The 26,917-nt window shown below is 45.9% G+C and overlaps 1 protein-coding gene across 3 annotated transcripts in view; it reads right to left on the minus strand.

Annotated features, from left to right (window-relative positions):
* The window catches only part of DPP6 (dipeptidyl peptidase like 6), a 1,248,955-nt gene that overhangs the window by 51,117 nt on the left and 1,170,921 nt on the right, over positions 1 to 26,917 (minus strand). For all 3 annotated transcript variants that reach the window (XM_056519599.1, XM_056519600.1, XM_056519601.1), the window contains exons 15-16: positions 9,926 to 9,973; positions 8,076 to 8,194 (exon numbers count right to left, since the gene is read on the minus strand). In XM_056519599.1, the coding sequence (XP_056375574.1) occupies positions 8,076 to 8,194; positions 9,926 to 9,973 (167 nt within the window). The remainder of the gene's footprint in view (positions 1 to 8,075; positions 8,195 to 9,925; positions 9,974 to 26,917) is intronic.

Below are 26,917 nucleotides of genomic sequence, written 5' to 3' on the forward strand. Positions count from 1 at the left end.
TACCCTTTTTTTTCACTTTGGTTTTCGTGGACATGCCCCAAATTTATCATTTGGTGCAAGTTGTTAGTAATTTGGGCTCAAATGTTGAAATCAGCCGTTCACAGCGCCTTTTACACAGAACTTACCGCCACAGAGGAAGCGTATTTTACCCTGTAGAGCAGCCATTTCGGAGTCCCTCCTGCAGTATATCAGCAAGCGACATGAGGTATTTTCTTTTGTGGGGTTTATAGCCACCATGTGAAATGGATTTTATTTTCAACTTGGGTAGTTTTTTTTTTTTGTTACTTTAGTGCAGTGGTCTTCAACCTGCAGACCTCCAGATGTTGCAAAACTACAATTCCCAGCATGCCCGGACAGCCGTTGGCTGTCCGGGCATGCTGGGAGTTGTAGTTTTGAAACATCTGGAGGTCCACAGGTTGGAGACCACTGCTTTAGTGCTTACCTTTCCTGAACCTGTGCGGCCATGTCCAATGCTGGCTCAACGGAGGGTGAAGGTTCCTCAGAGACAACTATGTAGCAGGATAGTATTGAGCAGCCCCGGAGGTGTCGCAGCTTTCACAAAAAAAAATGTTTTAATGTATTTTGACGCCTTTACATTTTCTGACATTGCTAAGTGTGTTTTCCATGTGCAAAATTTCTTGGCGGTGATGATGAATTACTGACTAAAGTTAAAATCACACACAGGGCCGTGTGATTTTGAGAAAGTTGTAAAAATGACAGTGGAGAAAATGCGCCAAACTTTGGCGCAAAAAGAGACTGCGCCAAAGCATTGCGCCAAAGTTACGTTAAAAAAAACCACATAAATCCTTTGATAAATACCCGCCTAAATCTATACAACTAGAAGAGCCCCTGCACTTTGAGCAAATTCTGCTCTGAATTCCCAAGAGAAAAGCTGAGCGAAATCTTCTTGCACCAACCTCCTATTTTCAGTGGTAATCTGCTGTTCTGTGCACATGTTGGAATTCCATAGCGGGACTTCTGAAACAGATCCGGTTTCCACCAAAAGATTCAACATGTTCAGTCTTTCAGTGGAATCAGCCCATTTGTTTAAGGCTAAGTTTCCACTTGGTTTTTTTCTGGCAGTTTTTGGATATCTGCCACTGCAGTTTTTGAGCCAAAGCCAGAAGTGTATTCAAAAGAAACAGGACATATAAAGGAAGGACTTACACTTCTCCTCCCTTATGGATCCACTTCTGACTTTGGCTCAAAAACTGCAGTGGCAGATATCCAAAAACTGCCAGAAAAAAACCCAAGTGGAAGCTTAGCCTAATGGGAATTTGAATTTCAGCGCTTCTTTCCTCTGCATGTGAAATACGCGCCAATTTTGCTTCATTTTGTATGATAAGTATCCGGTGAGGAATTCCACGAGGAAAAGTTGCTTGGTGTGGAAAGGCCCTAATGGTGGACATTTCATACTTACCACAGCAACCATGTCCAGCATTATGTGATTTTATGGAAGTGCGTCTCGCACTAAAAATGGGTGCTGTGGAGACCGAATGGGAAGCTCTGTTTTCCTTTGCGCAGCTATGATCGTTGGGGAGGGGGGACAATGGCACCTCCGATTAGGAGCCAAATTCAAAATTAAAGTAATTTAGAAAAGTTACTTTTATACATTGTCCTTTATAAAAAAAAAAAAAAAAAAAATTACATGTAAACTTGATTGAAACATATTATTAGCTAAAAAAATCTATGAAATACTGTAGCTTTTTATATCTATTTGCCTGCAGTATTTTTGTTTTCATTTTATGCTGTGTGAACCTAGCCTTACATTAGTAGACAGGTATAGTAAACATTTGCGCTAAAAATTTTCTAGAGATAAAATATAGTCACGATTATAAGTCAACCTTGTACCGCATCACTTCTGGGGTCCACCCCATTGACATGACAAACATTAACACCCAGGAAAGATGCTCCATCATTGTTATTTACAAAACAAATACTTGAAACAAACAATTCAGGAAACATTTAAAAACAAGACTGTTTCTTTTTTAAATCCACATATTGTGACATCCCCTTGCCCCCTAAATAGTGCCCTAGGCAGCGGCCTACTCCACTTATCCTTATTCCCTGCTATGCTACTTATAAGACCTATCCATAATCCCTGTTTTTCAGCTCTGCAGTTGCCGTATATTCTTCTATTAGGCTATCTACATCTACATTTCAATTTACCAGGCTCTAACTTTTTCTTTACTGCGGGCAACATGTAAATACGCTGCATAAGGAGAAAACAAATGGCAACATCTTTGAGAAAAATCTGCTGACTACAAATAAAAAAAATGACTTTAAACATTCCCCAGAATATCACTCACGTAACACCTTTTCTATATTCTCTGGTCTATGTAGTTAATAATTTTATTTTGCAAGCTAAACTCCCAGCATGTAAACAAAGGAAATTCAGATGTTTGGTGCCCGCGTCTATAGAGCGCCTCCTAAACATTGATGAATGATTTAAAAGAGCAGCTGCCAGCGACATGAACTGAGAAGAGAGCGCTCTGCAAAACTAAGATAATTGGCAAGCCTGGTATTTATTTGCCGATTGCAGATCTCTTTATTTGTTGCCTTATGAATAATTTATATTTGATACATGAAGTTCTCGTAGCGAAGATATTATCCTACAAATAGCAGACGCACATTACTTTTGTTGAGGCATAGCTAATGTTTTAAGTATATATTTTTTTAATCTAGTGAAAACAATCTGAGCTGCTTCACATAGACAGTACTGCCTGCTCTGTTACTCTGTGGGGACAGATTGTTAAGCAGATGGTATAATAGGGTATGACTGTACAAAAGAAATCCCTTCACGTGTTTATTCTTTATTCTTGTAATTTAATGAAATTTATTTTTTTAATGAATAATTTCTATATATATATATACATCTATCAATCTTTCTATCTATTATTAGGAACTTGAATTATTAACTTGAATTTTTTTACCTTCTGCACTGTAAAAAAAAAAAAAATTACTTGAATAAAACATGAGATTCCTTTTGAACCGCCATACTCTATTATAGCATCTGCACTTTAATGAGACAATTCAATAAAAATAGAATTGAGAAGCCTGAAGACCCCAGCAGAGGAAAAAACAGACCTGAGGTAGGCTAGGTTATTGCTGCACTTGTGCACTATGTTCAGCTGAATGTATGTCCCAGATATATGCCCATAACTTCCATTAAAATAATAGAGAATAAGTGTCTGGTTGCAGGGGGTCCGACCTTTAGGACCCCCACGATCTCCAGAATGGGGGCTCCGAATTTTCCCCTTTTCTCCTTTCATTCTCTATGGAAGTGCCGGAGATATCCAAGTACAGCACTCGTGTATCTCCAGTGCTCCCATAGCGAATGCACAGAGCGCGTGCCAAACCTTCGTATGCTTCATGCAGCGGGGGGTGGGGAGTTAGGACCCCATTCTGTATATTGTGGGGGTCCCAGAGATTGGGCACCCCCTTGTGATTAAACACTTATCCCCTGTCCCCTATAAGATTGAAAATGTTGGAGTACCCATTTAAGATTAAAGAGGGGCATTTACTAAGGGGTTTAGTCATTTTTTTCTGACTATTTTTGGCGCAAAATTGTCGCAATTGCGCCTACCCTATAAATTGTGCGACTTTCCCTAGCAAGAGCTAGAAAGTCCAAAAAAAATTTCCCGCTTAATTTTCGCAAGTTTTCAGTTTTGACTTGCAGTGGTCAGGAATTTATTAACTGAGACAGTCGCAGTTGCGCAATAAACTGTCGCAACGGCCATAAAAATTGACTAAATTTACTCCAGCTCCAACATGGAGCAGGAAAAGCTACTGCCGCCCGGGCTCCGACATACTTTCTCCCCGCTACCCTCACTGCGCTACCGGGACACTACAGTGAATTTACATCCCCCCCCCTCTCACCTGCCAGCGCCACACAACTCCCATCTGTCTGCTGTTGCAAGACTACAAGTCCCAGCATGGCCTTACAGTGAGGACACGCTGGGAGTTGTAGTCTTGTAGCAGCAGGAGCTGAGCGGCGCGGGCGGGAGACAAGGGGGGGGGGGGGTAGCGGGGAGGCCGTATGAGGAGCCCGGGCGGGAGACAAGGGGGGTAGCGGGGAGACCGTATGAGGAGCCCGGGCGGGAGACAAGGGGGGTAGCGGGGAGACCGTATGAGGAGCCCGGGCGGGAGACAAGGGGGGGAGACCGTATGAGGAGCCCGGGCGGCTGCACTGTAATGTCAGCCCGGGCTCCTACCCTGAGAGCCATAGGCTTTGGCTGTCAGGGCATGCTGGGTGTTGTAGTTTTGCAACAGCTGGAGGGCCACAGTTTGCAGACCACTGGTGTGTGGTCTGTAAACTGTAGTCCTCCAGCTGTTGCAAAACTAAACAGCTTAAGGGGACCGGCGAAGAAGTTCACTTACCCTTCCGAGGCTCCAGCGACGATCGCTGACGGAGATCGTCGCGCGGCACTGTCGCGCGGCAGTGTCGTGCAGCACTGGACCCTACGGAAGCCGGTAAGTTGCGCAAGCTTCCCAACCAGGGTGCCTCCAAATGTTGCAAGACTACAACTCCCAGCATGCCTGGACACCCTTTGGCTGTCCAGGCATGCTGGGACTTGTAGTGTTGCAACATCTGGAGGCACCCTGGTTGGGAAACACTATTTTAGGCCAGTGTTTCCCAGCCAGGTTGCCTCCAGATGTTGCAAAACTACAACTCCCAGCATGCCTAGACAGCCTTTGACTGTCCAGGCATGCTGGGACTTGTAGTTTTGCAACATCTGGAGGCACCCTGGTTGGGAAACACTGTTTTAGGCCAGTGTTTCCCAGCCAGGTTGCCTCCAGATGTTGCAAAACTACAACTCCCAGCATGCCTAGACAGCCTTTGACTGTCCAGGCATGCTGGGACTTGTAGTTTTGCAACATCTGGAGGCACCCTGGTTGGGAAACACTGTTTTAGGCCAGTGTTTCCCAGCCAGGTTGCCTCCAGATGTTGCAAAACTACAACTCCCAGCATGCCTAGACAGCCTTTGACTGTCCAGGCATGCTGGGACTTGTAGTTTTGCAACATCTGGAGGCACCCTGGTTGGGAAACACTGGCCTAAAACAGTGTTTCCCAACCAGGGTGCCTCCAGATGTTGCAAAACTACAAGTCCCAGGTTGGGAAACACTGTGCCCGGCCTCCGCCCCACCTTACTGTAAGGGCATGCTGGGAGTTGTAGTCCTGCAGCTGGGGGCAGGGGACAAGCTTGTCACTTGCCCACACATCTCCTGCACCACACAACTACAACTCCCAGCATGTCCTTACTGTAAGGGCATGCTGGCAGTTGTAGTCGTGCGGGGCGGGAGATGTGTGAGCAGGTGATAATAAATGTACTAACCCATTTTTTTTGTTTTCTTCTCATTTCAGATCCGTGTATCCTGTGGACTCCTTCGGATTCGGTGGACTACTTCGATGACCAGCGTTCTTCTTTGTTTGATTTTAATAAAATGGTTAACGAGGGCTTGTGGGGGGAGTGTTTTTTGTAATAAAAATTTTTTAAAACCTGTTGTGTTTTTTTCTTACTTTACTAGACAGGCTTAGTAGTGGAAGCTGTCTTATAGACAGAGTCCATTACTAACCTGGGCTTAGCGCTAGCCACAAAAACAGCTAGCGCTAACCCCCTATTATTACCCCGGTACCCAACGCCACAGGGGTGCCGGGAAGAGCCGGTACCAACAGGCCTGGAGCGTCAAAAATGGCACTCCTGGGCCTAAGCGGTAACAGGCTGGCGTTATTTAGGCTGGGGAGGGCCAGTAACAATGGTCCTCGCCCACCCTGGGAACGTCAGGCTGTTACTGTTTGGTTGGTATTTGGCTGAGAATGAAAATAGGGGGGACCCTATGCGGTTTTTTTTTTTAAATAAATAATTAAATATATAAAAAAAACGCATAGGGTCCCCCTATTTTTATTCTCAACCAAATACCAACCAAACAGTAACAGCCTGACGTTACCAGGGTGGGCGAGGACCATTGTTACTGGCCCTCCCCAACCTAAATAACGCCAGCCTGTTACCGCCTAGGCCCAGGAGCGCCATTTTTGACGCTCCGGGCCTGTTGGTACCGGCTCTTCCCGGCACCCCTGTGGTGTTGGGTACCGGGGTAATAATTGGGGGTTAGCGCTAGCTGTTTTTGTGGCTAACGCTAAGCCCGGCTTAGTAATGGACTCAGTCTATAAGACAGCTTCCACTACTAAGCCTGTCTAGTAAAGTAAAATAAAAATAAAACACAACAGGTTTAAAAAAAAATTTATTACATAAAACACTCCCCCACAAGCCCTCGTTAACCATTTTATTAACATCAAGCAAAGAAAAACGCTGGTCATCGAAGTAGTCCACTGAATCCGAAGGAGTCCACAGAATACACAGATCTGTAGAAGAAGTAACCAAAAAAAAAAAAAAAGTGTAAGTACATTTAGGGAGAAAAAAACTGTGTTAAAAAAATGTAATAAACACACACACTAAACGCCGTTTACCACTTCTGAGCCATGACTACAATTTACAGTGATCCCTCAACTTACAATGGCCTCAACATACAATAGTTTCAACATACAATGGTCTTTTCTGGACCATCGTAAGTTGAAACCAGACTCAACATACAATGCTACAGACAGTCCAGATCTGTAAAACGTGTCAATGGCTGGAAGAACCAACCAATCAAAATGGGCATTCACTGGTAAAACCCCTGTATTACTGAAGTGTATGCACTGACTGGTGTCTGGTATTACATGTTCTGTACACTTTACCTGTATCAGGGTTAGCTGCTCTTTTGGACACCAGGTGAGGGCGACTCCATTACTTGTTTGGGACATTGCCTGTACTGTACAGGACCCCTGAAGAAGCTCCTGTCCTCTACATAGACCAGTGTTTCCCAAGCAGGGTGACCCCATCTTTTGCAAAACTACAACTCCCAGCATGCCCGGACAGCCTTTGGCTGTCCAGGCATGCTGGGAGTTATAGTTTTGCAACAGCTGGAGGCTCCCTGCTTGGGAAACACTGACATAGACAGTAATTTACAGCTCCCAGCAGATCTTTCTTACTTTTATATGTAAGGATTTGCTTTATCTATATCAGTTATCTACTTATTTTTCTTTGTCACTTTTTCCTATTTTGGATGACATTTTGGTGCCTTTAGAACCAATTACCACGTTTCCATAGAGTTATGGTCTCAACATACAATGGTTTCAACCTACAATGGTTTTCCTGGAACCAATTAATATTGTAACTTGAGGGACCACTGTAGTTATTGAATTATTTAGATGTGGTGAAAAAGCTAAAAAAAAACTCAAAATCAAAAGATCCAGAAGGAAACCTAGCAGCCAAACCTATTCAGACAGTAGGAAAAAGGAACAGACTATTTTTTCTACTACATGAAGTAAATTTCCCACTTTTGCCTATGTGTGCCAAATTTATTAATGCCGTGCAACAATTTAGTAAATTTGTCGCACATAGTCAAAAATGAAGTAGAAAAAAACAGGGTAAAAACCAGACTACATAGTAAAAGATTAGTAAATGCCCCTCAAAGAGATTAGAAAAAAACATCTGCATATACTGTTTTTGAAAGAACACAACTCCAAGAGCTTTGCTGATATTGAAATCTGGTTGACTTGAACCTGGCTGAGCTGCAATACCATAAACAGCCACAAACTGAATTGGCACTGTTTTCTCAGAAAAGAAAAACAGGCCTTTTGACTTAATCTCATAAAACCCTTTCAGAACTAGCTATTTTTGTAGCCTACAGTTTTTAGGCCATGTACTAGTTTGAAGTATAAAACTGTTTAAAATGTCTAAAATGTGATCCAAAATCTTGGAGCCAAGTGGAAATCTGCCAATGATTAAACTGTACAAAATGAGTACTTTGATTAAGAATAGAAAACATCTGACCAAAAAGAGACTCTTCTGTAAATAGAGAGGCTGCCGAAAAGAAGCATAAGTGCCTTTTTCCATCCATTTCGTAGTCCTTTGAATAAATCATCAGTGGGATTTTGCTCATTCAAAGATTTTATGGCATGTCATCTGATGGCATACGCCTCCATTAATCATTGCAGAAGACATGTTAATGCATTGCTCTAGCTATAATACCTTCACATTTCAGTAAGAAGTACTCCAGAGTGTGACTGAAGGCAGCGCTGACATAAGTACAGTTCTCAATCAATAAGCACGAGATGCACTGTCTGTTGAAGCTCCCGTTGGTGTTAGTGCTGCAAAGAAAATAATTAGCAAAGTGAATCAATCTTAGTTTACACCGGTCTCAATTCACAGTACAACAAGCAGCTAATATAGAGAGAACATGGAGAGAAAAGCGAGAAACTAAACATACAGCTTAACAATTTACTAATTGCTTTACAGTATAATAAAACAAAAGCATCAGAATAGCTATCATAATGTGAAGTCGTAACTATATTACATACATCTAATAGCGTGTAAATTCTGCAACAACCTAAAGCTGGCCATACACATTAGATTAAAGTTAAAGGGGTACGCCAACCCTGGACATCTTATCCCCTATCCAAAGGATACAGGATAAGATGTCTGATTGTGGGGGGGGGGGGGGGGGCGTCCAGCCTCTGGCACCCCCCAGCAATCTCTTGGTGACACTCTGGCGTTTTGAGAATTTTTGTTTAGAACACGGGGTTCGGATGGCTGTGGTCGCAATTCATGTGTCTAGGAGGTGGCGTGACAAGGAACCACAGCCACCACGCCCTCTCTCATAGACATAAATGGAGAATGAGGTCACGACCACAGCTACCCAAACCCAGTCTTCTGAACAATAATGTTCGGAATGCCAAAGTGCCATCTGGAGTTTGCGGGGTTTGAGCAGCCGGACCCGCAATTAGACATCTTTCCCCTAACTTCTTCATATTAAATAGAAATGTCTTTACTATTAGCATATGGATGAACAAATATGGGCAATGGGCAAAAAGGATCAACAAACTGAGAAGGGTGATCATTGGTAATGCTGGCCAAGCACATCAGAGTGTGTTGGCTGAATCAATTGATTTTGGCAGGATCAGCTGACCATCCAATTTGTATGGTGGCCTCCCAACTTGAGAATAGGCTGGGCCAGATGTGCATGTATTGGGGCATGGAGAGATATGTAGCTGTCAGTCCAACGCTCTCTTACATATATAATCCGCTTTATGCTCTTTATTAGAACTGTACTACAACCAAAGAAAGGGAGAAGAAGCTTGTCAAACCTTGCTATTATAGGGGTACACTGCCCCTAGACATCTTCTCTCCTGGGTGCTGCAGCGGCGAGACCCCCGCGATCTTGGGTGCAGCACCCCAGACATCCGGTGCACGGAGAGAACTTTGCTCCGTGCCGGATGACTGGCAATGTGGGGCGGAGGCTCGTGACATCACGGTCACACCACGCTTATGACTTTACAGCCATGCCCCCTCAATGCAAGTCTATGGGAGGGGGCGTGATGGCCTTCACGCCCCCTCCCATAGACTTGCATTGAGGGGGCACGGCTGTGATGTCACGAGCCTCCGGCACTGCACTCTAAACGAACACCGGGTGCAGCAGGGAGATCGCGAGGGTCCCCAGCGGCTGGACCCCTGCAATCAGACATCTTATATCCTATCCTTTGGATAGGGGATAAGATAACTAGGTGTGGAGTACCCCTTTAATACTTAGATTTTTCTATAAATGTTTTTTTTTTTTTTGCAGTAGAACTTTTTAAATGTAGCTCTATGGTGCCTGACTGACACATATCTGCTTCATGTAGACATCTAAATCAACAAGCTATTGAAAAATGTCCCTGTGCAGTGTAAACCATTTTATACAAATTGAGAACAGCATTATACGATACAATACATCACTTTTGAATATGGTAACATCATCCATACTCATTTCTAAAATAAGACAACCTAAAATTGTGCCCTGTAGTCACTTCCCAGAACAATGTAACAGATCAAAGCCTATTTACCTGTATAACTGTCTGCGTGTGGGGGAGTCCTCCGTGCTGAGAAAGTAGCTACATGAAATTAAAAACACAGATTAAAAAGGGAATAGAGAATATATGTCTGACATTAAAGATAAAAAACACCAGCAGGTAGTTACAGTCATAGAGGAAAAAAAAATAATTAAAGCCTAAAACGCTGAAGGGTAAAACTACTTAATAGTTACTTTGAACTATTTTCCTTTACATCCTTGGTCTCAAATCATGAACCCAGTGCCTTTTGAAACAATGACATGTTTGATCTGAAATGGCTTTTATATGAAGAGGATTATTTAACGAAAAATGCATTCTTGGAGGGGCGTGGCGTGGCGCTGAAGAAGATGACCGCATGCTGAGACAGCTCCCGCTCCCTGAGGCCTGCCACAGATGTTTATGGTCAGTGACCTGGCCCTGTCTGATGGGGAGAACCTACTGTAAGCGGCAGAAGCCTTCCCCTACTTTCCGGCAGCAGTCTCGCTCCTCTGGGGACATCTCCCGATTCCTCCTGAGGCCTTTAGCTCCTGAGCCTGGCCGGCCCATTGCCAATGCACTCCCGCTCTGTGGGGTCCTCCTCTATCCTGCCTCCCTGCACGCCTGCGGGTGCTGCAGCTGCTGGTGCGGCACCGGTCCCAGACCCCACCGCTCACCAGCCTGTCTGCCTCCCTGCTGCAGGTCCCAGAGCTCCGGCGGTGTCTGAGGTGCCTTCTCCCCTGCAGAGTACCCCGGTGGATCTGTGCCTGCCAAGGTGAGCGGTCCTCTTGAATTACAACCTGGGGCAGTGTGCTTCTCTTGTGCTTCCCCACATCCATCTACCCTGGGCTCCTAGTCTCATTCTCCCCCCCTCCCCCGGACAATGAGCAACATTCCTGGGCCTCCTTGGTGAGGGACACCCCCTCCTCCCCTCACGTGCCTCTAGTGCAGCCTTCAGCACCTTCATTGGGGGCAGGGCCGGATCATCATTGGCGCTCCAGGAGCACCTACTCCAGGCCCCATACCCGCAGAGGGCCCCGTCACATTCGGGACATCCCTGCAGGCTGCTCAGTAGTGGATGGGGGACTGTTTTACGGCTGCTTGTTAAAGATCAGTAGCCCGGCCGCAGCCACTTTAAAACAATGACCAGCAGCGGCTCCTGTGGGCACAGACTCCTGCTTCTTTTTCTATTTTTCATATTTCCTTACCTGGCCGTGCTCAGCAGGCTCAGGTAATGCGTCGGGTCTTGTGGGCTGTGACGAGTGACGTCTCCTGCAGCTCCTCTGCGCGGGACGTCACTCATCATTTCCTGCTGCCGCAGCCGCTACAGGGCACAGTTTTCTTCATTACACCGGACTGCTAGGGAACTACGCCGGCACATCGGTTCTGTAGGGAATGATGAGTGACGTCCCTGACACCGCGCAGAGGAGCCGCAGGAGATGTCACTCATCAGAGCCCACAAGACCCGACGCATTAACTGAGCCTGCCGAGCGCGGCCAGGTAAGGAAATATGAAAAATAGAAAAAGCAGGAGGGGGGGGGGGGGCAATGAGCAGGGGAGGATTATGAGTGGGGGAGGGGAGATGAGCAGGGGGAGGATGATGAGCAGGGGGGGTAATGATGAGCAGGAAGGGGTAATGATGAGCAGGGGGGGTAATGATGAGCAGGTGGGGAATGATGAGCAGGGGAGGAATGATGAGCAGGGGGGAATGATGAGCGGGGGGGGGAATAATGAGCAGGGGGTGGAATGATGAGCAGGGGGGAATGATGAGCAGGGGGGGAATGATGAGCAGGGGGGAATGGTGAGCAGGGGGGGAATGATGAGCAGGGGGAGGGAATGATGAGCAGGGGGAGGGAATGATGAGCGGGGAGGGGAATGATGAGCAGGGGGGTGGAATAATGAGCAGGGGGGGACGATGAGCAGGGGGGTGGAATGATGAGCATGGGGAAATGATGAGCGGGGGGGAATGATGAGCAGGGGGGGATGATGAGCAGGGGAAAACATGGGAAAGGGGGCGGAGGGGGGGGGGTAAATGTGGCACAGGGGCTGATAAAAGGGGGAGGAAGGAGGGGGGGCAAACTGAGGATCAAGGGGAATCAAAGTTGGGATGATGAGGCATATAGTTTAAAGCTTCCAAGTCATTTATTTTACATTTATTTTTTTTCCTGTGAAAATGAGGGTGCGTGTTATATGCCAGTGCGTGTTATACTCAGATAAATACTGTAATTCCCCCTCACATTCAGAAGGACATCCCTATGTCCTGAAAGATCTTTTCGGGACACAAGGATGTCCCGGTTAACTTTCAAAACGCTGGGGCCGCCGGGAGGTAGCGCACGCAGGGACATCACTGACATCCGGTGCGTGCACCCATAGAAGCGGAGCAACGAGGATGCACGCATGGTAAGTTACCTGCACGTCATCTTCGGTGCTCTGACCACCACTCCTCCGGTCCCGGTACCTACTGCTATGGCCCATAGGCCAGAGCAGTAGATCATGACCCCAGACCAGAGGAGCGGTGGTCGGAGCACAGAAGTGGGGCAGTACACAGACATACAGTCTCCAGCCATTCACTGTATATGGCAGGAGGCTGTATGTCTGTGGGGGAACTATTTTGCCAACCTAATGTGGGGGGACTACAACCTAATGCAGGGGAACTGCAACCTACTGTGGGGGAACTACAACCTAATGTGGGGGAACTGTACTGCCAACCTAATGTGGGGGAACTGTGCTGCACCTAATGCAGGGGAACTGTACTGCACCTAATGCGGGGGAAATGTACTGCCAACCTAATGTGGGGGAACTGTACTGCACCTAATGCGGGGTAACTGTACTGCACCTAATGCGGGGTAACTGTACTGCATCTAATGTTGGGGAAATGTACTGCACCTAATGTGGGGGAACTTTACTGCACCTAATGTGGGGGAACTGTACTGCACCTAATGTGGGGGACTATACTGCACTTAATGTAGGGGAACTGTACTGCACCTAATGTGGGGCAACTGTGCTGCACCTAATGTGGGGGAACTGTACTGCACCTAATGTGGGGAACTATACTGCACCTAATGTGGGGGAACTGTACTGCCAACCTAATGTGGGGGAACTGGGGGTGGGGTTGGTGAAGAAAAGTGTAGTGGAGAAGGACGAGGAGGGCATGGGGCACTGAAGTGAGTTTGTTTGGGGGTGGGGTGGGGGCTGAGGTAAGGTTAGTGTGGTAAAGGGGGCAGAGGAGTTTTTGCAGGTAAAAAAAAGGGGGAAACCTAGCCTTAGGGGTCTCTGGGAGCAGATGTCTGGAGGAGGACTTAGGGGTCTGGGGGGCAGAGGGTTCTGGGGGGGAATTAGGGCTTGTCCACACTACGAACTTCGGCCAGCAGTATTTTGCTTGTTTTCAATGGTACGCTGCTGCTCTGTGCACACTACGGAAGACACAGTGGGGGACATTTCCTAATCTAGTCTATTCTGGGTATGCTTATAGACCAGCGTATGTGGTAGTCTCCTGTCTATTGTGCTCCTAATTTATCAAAGGTCTCACAGCCCTTGATAAATTCTGTGCTCAGACTTCAGGATCTACAGCTTAAACTGCATTTAGACCTGTTCCAACATGGTCTGACATTTCAGCATATTTTGGGCAGATGCAGTTGATAAATTCAGCACCAATGCATTTTCCAATGCATTTCCGTCTAAAATAGACTTGAATGCATCATGTTCTAAAAATCCTCTACAGCAAAGTCGCAGAAAAGTCGCACATATTTAGACTGCGACTTTCTGTGCGACAAATTTAGACAGTAAAAAACAGTCTAAATCGTTTGATAAATATCCCCCAGTGTGTGGTAGTATTATTTTTAGAGGGCATGATGTTTGGCAGTATAATATACAGGGTACACAGGGTTTGGCAGTATTATATTTAGGAAGCACAGTTTATTGAAGGATTATAATGATTTTTATCTTTATACAGAGGATGAGGATCGGCTGGCAAAGTGAGGAACCAATGATGTCCAGGCGTCAAACTTTACAGAGGAAGATTGAGCTGAAAGAAGACCTGGCGTCTGGACCAGAGGAAGAAGAAAAGAAAAGACTACAGAGAAGATGTCTCCTGTGAGTGATTTTATGTTTATGTATTCTCCTGACTGTCCCATTAGATCTCTCGTCACTTCTAAGTTTTGCAGTAATAATGGATTTTTACCCTGTTCCCCAATTTGAGGCTCCAGCTGTTACAAAACTACAACTTCTATAATGCCTGAAGCTCTCCAGACATAATGGCTGTTGTAGCTTTGCAACAGCTGAAAAGAGTGACTTGAACTGAAGTGATTTTAGACCATGCAGCCAATTTTATTTTAATGAGGGCCTGAATCCTGTGACACACACCAAAAAATAAATAAAAAATAGGCGACATAGTCTAATATGCCCAGGCCTATTTTTTGGCTCAGTCTGTTCCTATTTTTTGTCTCATAATGAAGTACTCCGTCTTCCAGGCAGCCTTAATCTGGCCCTGATTGGGGGGACTGCCCTCTTCTGTCTAGCAACCCGCCTGCTCTGCACCTCAAGTTCAGGCTGACCCCTGGACCGTGCCACCAGGTCCTATCCTTTCTCCCTCCACGGAAGACCTCCTTGCTGGTGCCCCTGCACATAGTGTGCCTAAACCAGAGGCTCATGTGCTCCAAACGCTGGGGCCCCCGAGGTTTACCTTGCAGAAGGGCCACCCTCTTCTCCAGCACCCTCAGTATCTGCTCTGATGGACATTGCTACACCTTCCTGGGATGTCTCCTTAGATGCTGACCTTGCATGCTCCGGAATCCCGGCCCCCTCTCCTGCTCCGTCGGATTGTAACCTGCTCCTCTCCCAGATTCCCACTAAGGAGGACTTTCAATCTCTTATCTGTGAGGTTAAAGACACTCGTAGAGCTGAAATTTCCTCAGACCTGCAACACATTTCTGACAGAATGGAGGGCTTGGAGGATGCCCATGATACTACCAGAGCCTATTGTTATGGGCAGCGCTCCAGTTGCTCATTCCGACCATGAGCGCCCCCTCATCTTGTCACTGGCTGCTCTGGAACTCGCTGTGCGCGACGTGCCCGCATACGAGTTTCGGGCCTTGCTATGGGCAATGCTCCAGCCGTGAGCTTCCTTCTCCTCCTGTCTCTGGCAGCTCTGGGACTCTCTGTGCGGGACGCGCCCGCATGCTTTGCGGCGGGCTCTGGTGAAAACCAGCGGCACCTTAGACTCCGCTCCCTGGTACGGTTTAGTCATTGTCCACATAGGTCAGCGGATCCACTATCATCTGCCATGAACAGTAAGATCCGGCCATGGATGCAGCCAAGGTTCCTCTGCCAAGTGTCTCCGACCTCTCTTCCATTGTTGCACTGCAACAGCAGATCAAACAAGCTCAGCAGTTGCCGCAACTTTCTGCTCTTATGCCGCAGCTCCTTGCTACACAACGGCTCATTTTTGCGGCATGATCTGAAGTTTTTAGCGGTACCATTTTTGTATTGATCTGACTTTTTGATCGCTTTTTATACATTTTTTCATGATATAAAAAGTTACCAAAAATACGTTATTTTGGACTTTGGAATTTTCTTGCGCGTACGCCATTGATCGTGCGGTTTAATTAATGATATATTTTTATAGTTCGGACATTTCCACACGCGGCGATACCACATATGTTTATTTTTATTTACCCTGTTTTTTTTTTTAATGGGAAAAGGTGGGGGATTCAAACTTTTATTAGGGAAGGGGTTAAATTATATTTATTAACTTTTTTTCACTTTTTTTTTGCAATGTTATAGCTCCCATAGGGGGCTATCACACTGCACTAACTGATCTTTTACATTTATCAATGGTTTCTCATAGGAAACCATTGATCAATGATTCTGCCACTAGACTGCTCATGCCTGGATCTCAGGCACTGAGCAGTCATTCGGCGATCGGACAACAGGAGGGAGGCAAGGTAAGGGACCCTCCAGCTGTCCTATTTCACCGCGGCAATCCCGAACAGCCCCCTGAGCTAACCTTCAACGTTTTACTTTCACTTTAGACGCGGCGTTCAACTTTGAACGCCGCTTTTAAAGGGTTAATAGCGCGCGGCACTGCGATCAGTGTCGTGCGCTATTAGCCACGGGTCCCGGTCTTTGTTAGAGGCATGGCCCCGGGTTACAGAACGGAAGCAGACTCAGGGCGTACAGGTACGCCCTCAGTCCTTAAGGAGTTGAAAAAGGTCTCTCAAGTAGAATCAAGGATGCCTTGGCGGTGCAAGATTTTCCGTCCTCCATGACTGATCTCATCATTTAGCCATCCAAATTGACGTACGGTTTTCTGAGAGACGGGAGGCGTTATGTTGGGGGAGGGAGCCTGTCCGGCCATGACAATTTCCTTGTTTGGCTACTGTGTTCCAACGTCCACCACAATCGTCTCCAATTCCACCTGTTGAGGAGCCCATGCAGGCGGATCGCACTAGACTTCTTTCACAAGAAATAACCCGTCGACCCAACAAGAATGTGTGCCTCTATTGTGCCTGTCCAGAACACTTTTTCAAAGACTGTACCTTACGTCCACTGCGTCAGGGAAACGCTCGGACCTAAGGCACATAGGAGAGGCATCCCTGGGTGTGAATAGTACCTCTCCACGTTTGACCATACTTGTTCAAATCTATACCTCTATGAAGACTTCTTTCTCCTTTCTCCTTTTTCTTAATGTCTCTTTGGTCCAAAAGCATCATCTCCCTGTGTCTTGGCTAGTCAAGCCTCTATTTATTTCTCCAGTCAATGAAAAGAACCTGAATGTAATTTGGGAGTCTTGGGATAAATTCTTGGAATCGGAAACAATACTGTGAGATATGGGAGCTGGGGCTCGGGCCTGCGCGGGCCTATTCTTTTCTCTTTCCTTCTCTTTACTCGCCTCTATTGTTTGTATCTCCCTCTAACCATTCCTCATCTGTCTTGTGATCCTCTCTATTTATCATATTTTCTGACTATACATGTCGAACATTCTCGACTGTTTTCCAAGGTCTCACTTTGATCTCACCTGATGGTTTGCTTTATAATCCTCAAAACCGTCAAAAGCAACTACTTTCAATGGTGATGATATCACTCAATTTATGTAATTTATAATTGCCTCCTTATTTTTGCCTTCCATTACTGTTCTTAATTCAGAATAATCTTTTCCATGCCGCTTGACTTATTTATAAACCTGAGACCTCCTTTTTACTGAGATTTGACGGTTGGACATGTGATGATGAGGCCCCCCTGTGGTCTACTACTCAATACCTCTTATTCTTTCCCCTCAATACTCTTCCTTCTCCTTTTTTATTTATTGTCCTTATTTTTTACTGTTATTTTCCTGTTGATATGATTTTTGTATAACTGTTTCCCTTTGTTATGGAAATTTAAAAAATTGTGAAAATAAACAATTATAAAAAAAAAAAAGAAAAGAACCTGAATGTTACGGTTCTATTCCGCACTGAACCTCTCATCATGCAAATGGGAGTGTTACATAAGAAGAAGATAAAGTTCTTTGCACATCCTCATTGTACCTCTGAACTTCTTCTTGGACTGCCTTGACTTCATCATCACTCTCCGCAACTTGACTGGAACACTGGAGAGGTTTCTCGTTGGGGAACTTTCTGTTAAGGTCACTGTCTGGAGTCCATCCAGCCTAAGACTGTCTCTTTACCTCCTATGAAGCCGGGCCTACCTCTTCCTTATCAAAATTTTTGTGATGTATTCTGCGGGAAACAGGCAGAGACTCTTCCACTACATTGCCCTTATGATTGCCCCATTGATCTTCAACCTGGTACTACAACTCCCCGGGGAAGAATTTACCTGCTGTCTGTACCTGAGACTCAAGCTATGGCTAAATATATTCAAGGAAACCTACAAAAGGGATTCATCCGGAAGTCCACCTCTCCAGCCGGGGCTGGATTTTCTTTGTAGGAAAGAAGGTTGGAACTCTCCGTCCCTGTATTGACTACCAGGGTCTAAACAAGATCATAATCAAAAACCGCTACCCACTGCCTTTGATTTCTGAACTTTTTGATCGTTTACGGGGAGCCAGAATCTTCACTAAATTGGATCTGCGTGGAGCATACAATCTTATTTGAATTTGTGAAGGAGATGAATGGAAGACAGCTTTCAATACTCGAGATGGTCACTTTGAATACCTAGTCATGCCTTTTGGTCTTGTGGTGGCATCAGTATTAAGTGTGGTGCCTGGAGGTGGCATCAGTATTAAGGGGATCATATAGTGGCTGAATGACCGCCTGGAGTTTGTGGCTAAAGCATGATGAGACCATATAGTGGCTGAATGGCACAGCCTGGAGGTGGCTAAAGCATGAGGAGACCATATAGTGGCTGAATGGCACAGTCTGGAGGTGGTGAAGCATGAGGAGACCATATAGTGGCTGAATGGCACAGCCTTGAGTTGGCTGAAGCATGAGGGGACCATATAGTGGCTGAATGGCACAGCCTGGAGTTGACTGAAGCATGAGGAGACCATGTAGTGGTTGAATGGCACAGCCTGGAGTTGGCTGAAGCATGAGGAGACCATATAGTGGCTGAATGGCACAGCCTGGAGGTGGCTGAAGCATGAGGAGACCATATAGTGGCTGAATGGCATAGCCTGAAGTAGGCTGAAGCATAAGGATATCATATAGTGGCTAAATGGCACAGCCTCGAGGTGGTGAAGCATGAAGAGACCATATAGTGGCCGAATGGCACAGCCTGGAGTTGGCTGAAGCATTAGGAGACAATATAGTGGCTGAATGAGACAGCCTGGAGGTGGCAGCAGCAGCATCAGGAGGACTGAAAGTGACCTGGTGACAGAGTGGTGCGGTGGGTGGCAATACAGTACCCGGTGACAAAGGTGGGTGAAGAAAGGTCTGATGCAGAGGAATGTTTGTAACTCGGTTGCAGCACCTTAAATCTGTTTGGCACTATTCATATTTGTGAAGTGTTGGTGTGGCACCATGGTCAATCTACTCTGATGCATCAGGCATTGGTGGGTGGAAATCCTGGCTGATCCATGCCTGATTCATCTTCCCAAAGGTCAGTCTCTCCACATTTTTTGTGGACAGATGAGTTCAGCCCCCTGAATCAGACCTGTGAGAAGCTGGACAATGGAGCCGATAGGCATCGGCCAACTGACTACGTAGGATGTCTCTGTAGTAGGTCAGTTTGTCCTCCCTCTCAGTGAGTGTGAAAAAAGCCCCCATTTTGTGCTGGTAGTGAGGGTCCATTAAGGTGAAGAGCCAGAAGTCATCCCACTGCTGAATGGTGACAATTCGGCTTTCACTACGCAAGCAATTGAGCATGCATCATGCCATTTGTGCAAGTGACTCGGAGTGACTCCCCACCTCCATCTCCACTGCACACTGCCACGGTGTCTGGGTCCTCTGTCTCGCCTTCCTCATAACCCTCTAGCTGCTCCTGCTCCTCCTCTCCTGTCAGATTAATAGAAAAACAGCCCATTTGGCGAAACCTAAACTGTTCTCCACTGTTCCCCTCCCCCTCCTCCTCCTTCTCCAGTTCAGCCCCCACAGGGCTCATGTAACCTTGAGATGTAGGTGCCATGTCTCCATTGCCCTGACCAGCCATCGTTTCCAGCAAGTGTTGTAAGAAATGAAGCAGTGGAATGACTTTGTTCATCCCGTAATCCTGGCGATGTACTAATAATGTGGCTTCCTCAAAGGGCCTGAGCAAACAGCAGGTGTCACGTATGAGCTTCCACTGGTTCACATTGAAGTTACACAGGGGAGTACCCCTATCCGCTTGGATCATCAAGAAATCGTGATGGCTTTTCTCTGTTCGCATAGTCGGTCCAACATTTGGAGGGTGGAATTCCAACATGTGGCAATGTCGCAAATCATACTATGTTGGGGGATACTATTCTGAGTGCAGGGTGTGCTGGCTGAAAGAGGGAGCGGCATGCCACTGGGTGATAAAACAGGCTGGGCCACTACATCAGAGCCGTGGTTCTCCCAGGTTGCTTTATGGTGGTGCAGCATATGTTGACGCAGGGCCGTGGTGCCAACCCTGGGACCCTGGCCACGTTTCACCTTCTGCCGACACATCTTGCATGTGGCTATGTTAACCTCCTCCGGATGCTTGTTGAAAAACTGCCACACCGCCGAGTAGCTGATTTTCCCACCAACAGTCCGCACGAATTGACTGCTACTGGCGCCGTCTCCAGGAACCCCTGTTTCACTACCTCCCAGTAAGGTAGGCTGCTGCGGAGCAGGTCTCCCCCGGGCACATTTGGCTCCAGAATTTCCACTTCTGCCACCATGCTGGCTGCCAACCATGCTAGCACCTTGCTGGCTCAGCTGCTGCCTCACGGGCAAACTACAACCCTTTTCTCCTGATAATGATGAAGCCCCTTCTGCATCCCAGCTCCCAACTGTGATCGGCTTCATCATCATCAACAAGTGTCTGCACGTCACTGATGTCCTCCTCAGGTTTCTCAACAGTGTCTGCTTCAGTACCCTTAATGCTGGCAACACCACCTTCCACGTCACTCTCCTCATCACTACTTGCCCGCCTAGTGGAGGAAGCGGCGGATGTCTCCTCCACTTCTTGGCTGGGCCGTAGCTGCTGACTGTCCTCTATTAGATCGTCCTCAGTGAATAGTGGAGCTGAACCCACAGCATAAGATAATTCTGTAGGGGAGGGAACAGCATGGGACAGAGGCAATGGGAGGACAGGGACTGCTCCCGGACCATGCCGACCGAGGTTCTGTCTGAGGAACCCACCAACTGTTAACTGGGGGTATCAGATGTCACTTGTGATGAAGTGGGTGACCCTGTTGACCTAATGATGATGGTAGATGGGTTGCTGGTCAAGACACGGCCCCTTGCTGATACCGGGAGCTCAGGCCTCTTGCTGCTACTCCTGCTGCCACTCACTCCTAGTCTGCTGTGACCTCTGCCTGCACCTAATGAATTTAGGCCTCTAACACTCCTCTATGCATGTCCTCGCACTTCTCTGCCTGACATACTTAGTGCGTATGTGATGTTAGTACAATATGCTTCACTACGCTCAAAACAGTATTTGTCTAGAACATCAGCAGGTGTGTACTTTTGGCTGTCCTTTCATAGTATCTAGGCCCTTGACAGATTTACAGGTACAAAATAGTACTATACTTAGATGTAGCTATGGGGTATGCGCTTATGAGGGCCAAAAAATGTGCTACAGTACGCTTAAAAAAATGTATTGGAGTAAAACACCAGCCGGTGATTACTTTTGCCTGGACTTTCAAAGTATCTAGTCCCTTGACAGATTAACAGGCACAAAATAGTACGCTACTTAGATGTACGTATGTGGTATGCACTTATGAGTGCAGAAAAATGTGCTACAGTACGCTTAAAGTATTTGAGTACACCAGCCGGTGAGTACTTTTGCCTGAACCTTCACATTATCTAGGCCCTTGACAGATTAACAGGTACAAAATAGTACACTAGTTAGATGTAGGTATGTGGTATATACTTATGAAGGCAGAAAGATGCTCTACAGTATGCTTAAAAAAAGTATTTTTGCACAACACCAGCAGTACACAACAGTGCTGGAGCACACGAAAGCTGTGTACTAAACCCAAAAGTGCACTCTGTCAAAGACTATTAGGAATGGACTGCTGGGTATTACACTGTCTACAGACTAGTATAACCAGCAGATGATTTGTTGTGGAACAAAGACACAGAATTGCGCTGGAAAATTATTCCTGCCTCCTCTGCTAAGGTTTATGAAGTTGAGGCAGCTTGTTGAAATGTGTGAGGCAACACACAGCTCTCTGCCCTGTAATACAATGCTGTAGAAAGTGACTGGGAGGCTAATGGCTGCAGTAAAAATCATTTTCAATGGAAAAAAGCACTGCTCTCTGTCCACCAGAACGCTGATGTTACTAGGAGGGGAAACGCTGCTGGAAAAAGCTTTTCTGTGTAACACACACACAGGCTGTCCATCCTATCTCTCTGCAGTGTAATGAATTAAGTGACTGGCCGCAATATGGCTATCAATTATATCGGGTTGTGACATCCCAGAGGTAACTGGCCGCTGATAGACTGCATCCTGCATGTGATTAAGGGTCATCCTGCCTAATGTTATTCCCACCTTCCCAGAGTTCCTTGCCCCATGTCCCCACATGTATTCCTCCATTTTAGATGCCCTGGAGCCTGGACCGCACTAAATGGAGTTTAATGAAGCGATTTGCGCAATAGAATCTCAGCGATATTCGCATTCGTTGCAAATCAAATTTTTCATGAAATTCGTAACAAATTCGAATTCATCAGCTTCGATTCGCTCATCTCTCCTGACAACCTCTGTGATCCTTTTCTCTGTGTGCCTCTTAGTCCTGCTCTCTTTCCTTTACATGTTGTCTTTTGTCATCTTTGTCTTGTGATATTGTGTTCTTGTTTATTTCACATTAGTGTTACCTTTGGAGCCTTCATGTCCCCCTGTTGGTTTGCCAGTGAAGGTGTTATTTGATGACTTATTCACTGTGATATTGATGTCCTTTCTGATGCTACTGAGCCGCAAGGCTCCTTGTGATTTTGATCCAATGTGTTATTTTTTGACTTTGTCTTATAAAAACTTCTTCAATAAATATTTACAGTAAAAAAAAAGAAAAAAAGAAAAGAAAAATGCATTCTTTCTTTTTGATATTTTTTTTTTACTGTTCATTAATCTTAAGTAATCGTCTCATTAATTTATTTCTCCTATATTTCTAGACAAGCGAATCCTGTTTTACTTTATGAAGCGTAATTATTAGAGGTGTGAGATGACAAATTGCCAAGAGCAGTCGGATGTTTCAGCGTTCTTGTGAATTCATTCCCGCTTAACAAATCTTTCCTATTGTCATGCTGACAAAATGGTAACTTCCTTTTAGAGTGACCTAGAATATTTTATTCATTTTCTTTTTTTTTTCTGACAACAACAGGCGCTTAGAGACACTTCTTCCTGAAAAGACGTGAGAAGCAGAGATTGGTGAAAAGAGTCACAGGATCTTATTGAAACCTTTGTGAATTCTCAATGATGGTGAGACCTCAGGAGCTGTGACCTAACACACACAAAATGCCTTTTCTGTATAGCAACTGGAAATTGAGCAAAGGCACATTTTATTATGCTTCACTGCAGCTAGAAATGACAGGCCTTGCAGTAGTTGATTTTTTTTTCTGTTTGGACAACATTGTTAACATTACTCTTGTAAGAATTCAGATTATAGAAGCAACATTTATATAACCTTTGCTTGTTTATGAAGGAATTTTATTATTATCAACAGTGAGAAGAAGAGGCAAAAAGGTTGGGGCGCTCTCTCGTGGATGATGGCGGTGTGATGAGTTGGTCGAGAACCACTACACCCTGGGTGGTGTGATGTCCCACCGAGGTTATCAACGGGGACAGCACCTCACCAGGCGAGTGTAAAGTGGAGACTGATGGTGGCAGTTGTGCTGCTCGAGATCCCCTGTCCGTGACCGCGAAGGTGTATGGATATATTATGACCAGGAAGAGGAGAGTAAAAAAAGGGGGTACTGGACGAGCGCTACTGCTGAAATAAAATGGATGCGGAACGCCAATAAAGCACAGGACAGTTTATTATGGTTTAGCACAAACGGACAACGCGTTTCGGCACCAGCATGTGCCTTCCTCAGGTCCATAAAATGAATACTAAAAGGGTAGCACAATGGGTACAAGGATACATATCAATACCTTATCCATGGGATATATGTCAATATCTTGCACAAAAACTACATGTCGATACCTTACACATGAAAGTGAGGACATTTAAGAAATTGTAATAAAATTGTGTATATACATGTGTATGCGTATATATGTAAAAAACGTCTACAGGGTAGTGGAAACCACAGAGGTATATATATGGCAGCTAAAAAATAGTAAAAAATATGTGTACATATCTTATTAAAAGTATATATATATATACATATGAACAAACCAAAATTATATATATAGTGTAGCATACGCCCATTATCATGGGAGTCTATGTATATGTCCAAGGGGCCTAGAAAGCCTGGCATGCAGTCAGTACATAGTATGCAGGTATCAATACGAGGAAATACACAAGTTGAAAAAACAGAGAGTTCAATTGTTGTTGATTTCATGGGAACGGATGGTCCAAAAATAAGTCCAACAAGTGTCCAAACGTATCGCATATCCCTAATAGGGATGTGCGTGGAAATGAATGGGCATAGAACACATAATAATCATAATAATGTTCCCATCAGTATGCCGGAAATGAAAAGTCCTACATAGGGGGAACAAGTCCAGATGTCCAAAGTGGGATAGGTCCAGGGTGGGGAGGGACAAAACAAAAAATATCTATATAAAAAAAAAAAAAAAAAAAAAAAAAAATAATATATATATATATATATATATATATATATAATAAAATGAAATAAAAAATATGAATAAAAAAAAAATATATATATATGTATAAAAAGAAGGGTTGGGGGGAGGGGGGGGGGCAGGTGAATCCTGGATGCCAGTCCTGGGTTGGGGGGGGGGGGGACAGGCAGAGATAGATAGCAAGGAAGGTTGGGGGGAAAAAAGGATCCTGGATGCCAGTCCTGGGTAAGGGGGGACAGGCAGAGATAGATTGCAGGGATGAGGAGGGAGAACTTGGACAGTACTTACATTACAGCGTCCTGGAGCCTCTGGTGTGCTGTGGTGGCGTGGCTGTGTGGTTCGCGGCGTTCTGGTTTATATGTGAGTGCTGGTGGGAGTAACCTGAAGTCGCGATGTGTGACTTCCGGTCCGGCGTGCGGCAGCTGATAGAGCTGCGCGATCGGAGCCAGAGGGAGGCGCCTGTGGCACTCCCTGTATGGGCAACGGGGTGTGTTATCTATGTGATGCTGAACGAAGGAGGAGGGGGAGAACATGAGGACAAAGAGTAGGGTGGACAGAAAAGAGTGAGAAAAGGAGGAAAGAGCAGAAGGAAGCAGGATAAAAGTGAAGAGCGTCAGGAATGTGTGGTGTAGTGCAGTGTGATGCTGGGAGGATGAAGGAGGGGAAGGAATTAGATAGAAAGGGGTGGGATGAAAGAAGGAGAGGAGGAGTAAAAGATAGAGAAGGAAGCATAAGGAATGTGTAGTGACTTGTGGTGTGATGCTGGGGAGAGGAGGGGGGGAGAAATGGATGAAAAAGGAGTGGGGTGAAAGGAGGAGAGGAGGAGTGAAAGATAGAGTGGATGAAAGTGGATGAGAAAAGGAGTGGGGTGAAAGGAGGAGAGGAGGAGTGAAAGATAGAGGAGAAAAGAGAGGAAGCAGAAGAAAGGAGGAGAGATGAGGGGTGGATATGGGAGGAGAGAAGAGCAGGAGGGGGGGGAGGGATGGGACATATGTAAAGGTGGGGAGCTGGGGAAGGGTCAACCGTCAACCTCCTGGTTTCCCTCACACCCTTCCCCAGCTCCCCACCTTTACAAATGTCCCATCCCTCCCCCCCTCCTGCTCCTCTCTCCTCCCATATCCACCCCTCATCTCTCCTCCTTTCTTCTGCTTCCTCTCTTTTCTCCTCTATCTTTCACTCCTCCTCTCCTCCTTTCACCCCACTCCTTTTCTCATCCACTTTCATCCACTCTATCTTCCACTCCTCCTCTCCTCCTTTCACCCCACTCCTTTTTCATCCATGTCTCCCCCCCCCCTCCTCTCCCCAGCATCACACCACAAGTCACTACACATTCCTTATGCTTCCTTCTCTATCTTTTACTCCTCCTCTCCTTCTTTCATCCCACCCCTTTCTATCTAATTCCTTCCCCTCCTTCATCCTCCCAGCATCACACTGCACTACACCACACATTCCTGACGCTCTTCACTTTTATCCTGCTTCCTTCTGCTCTTTCCTCCTTTTCTCACTCTTTTCTGTCCACCCTACTCTTTGTCCTCATGTTCTCCCCCTCCTCCTTCGTTCAGCATCACATAGATAACACACCCCGTTGCCCATACAGGGAGTGCCACAGACGCCTCCCTCTGGCTCCGATCGCGCAGCTCTATCAGCTGCCGCACGCCGGAACGGAAGTCACACATCGCGACTTCCGGTTACTCCCACCAGCACTCACATATAAACCAGAACGCCGCGAACCACACAGCCACGCCACCACAGCACACCAGAGGCTCCAGGACGCTGTAATGTAAGTACTGTCCAAGTTCTCCCTCCTCATCCCTGCAATCTATCTCTGCCTGTCCCCCCTTACCCAGGACTGGCATCCAGGATCCTTTTTTCCCCCCAACCTTCCTTGCTATCTATCTCTGCCTGCCCCCCCCCCCCCCAACCCAGGACTGGCATCCAGGATTCACCTGCCCCCCCCCCAACCCTTCCTTTTATACATACATATATATATATTTTTTTTATACATATTTTTTATTTCATTTTTATATGTATATATATACATATACATATATATATATATATATATATATATATATATATATATATATATAAAGCAAGGAAGTTGTCCCACAGCACTCCAAAATGGTGGATAACAAAGTGTTTATTGCCTCATGGTAGGATACAACGTTTCGACCGTCACCACGGTCTTTTTCAAGCATGCTTGAAAAAGACCGTGGTGACGGTCGAAACATTGTATCCTACCATGAGGCAATAAACACTTTGTTATCCACCATTTTGGAGTGCTGTGGGACAACTTCCTTGCTTTGCATCTACTCTGCTGCCAGTGACCCGGGCTGCGATTGGGCCCGCTTGCACCCGCCTCATCCACACACTCGGTGTGCTGCTCCTCTCCTTTACCTGTGTCTATATATATATATATATATATATATATATATATATATATATATATATACTGATGGGAACATTATTATGATTATTATGTGTTCTATGCCCATTCATTTCCACGCACATCCCTATTAGGGATATGCGATACGTTTGGACACTTGTTGGACTTATTTTTGGACCATCCGTTCCCATGAAATCAACAACAATTGAACTCTCTGTTTTTTCAACTTGTGTATTTCCTCGTATTGATACCTGCATACTATGTACTGACTGCATGCCAGGCTT

The sequence above is a fragment of the Hyla sarda genome, chromosome 5 (assembly GCF_029499605.1).
Source record: "Hyla sarda isolate aHylSar1 chromosome 5, aHylSar1.hap1, whole genome shotgun sequence".
Lineage (NCBI taxonomy): Eukaryota > Metazoa > Chordata > Amphibia > Anura > Hylidae > Hyla > Hyla sarda.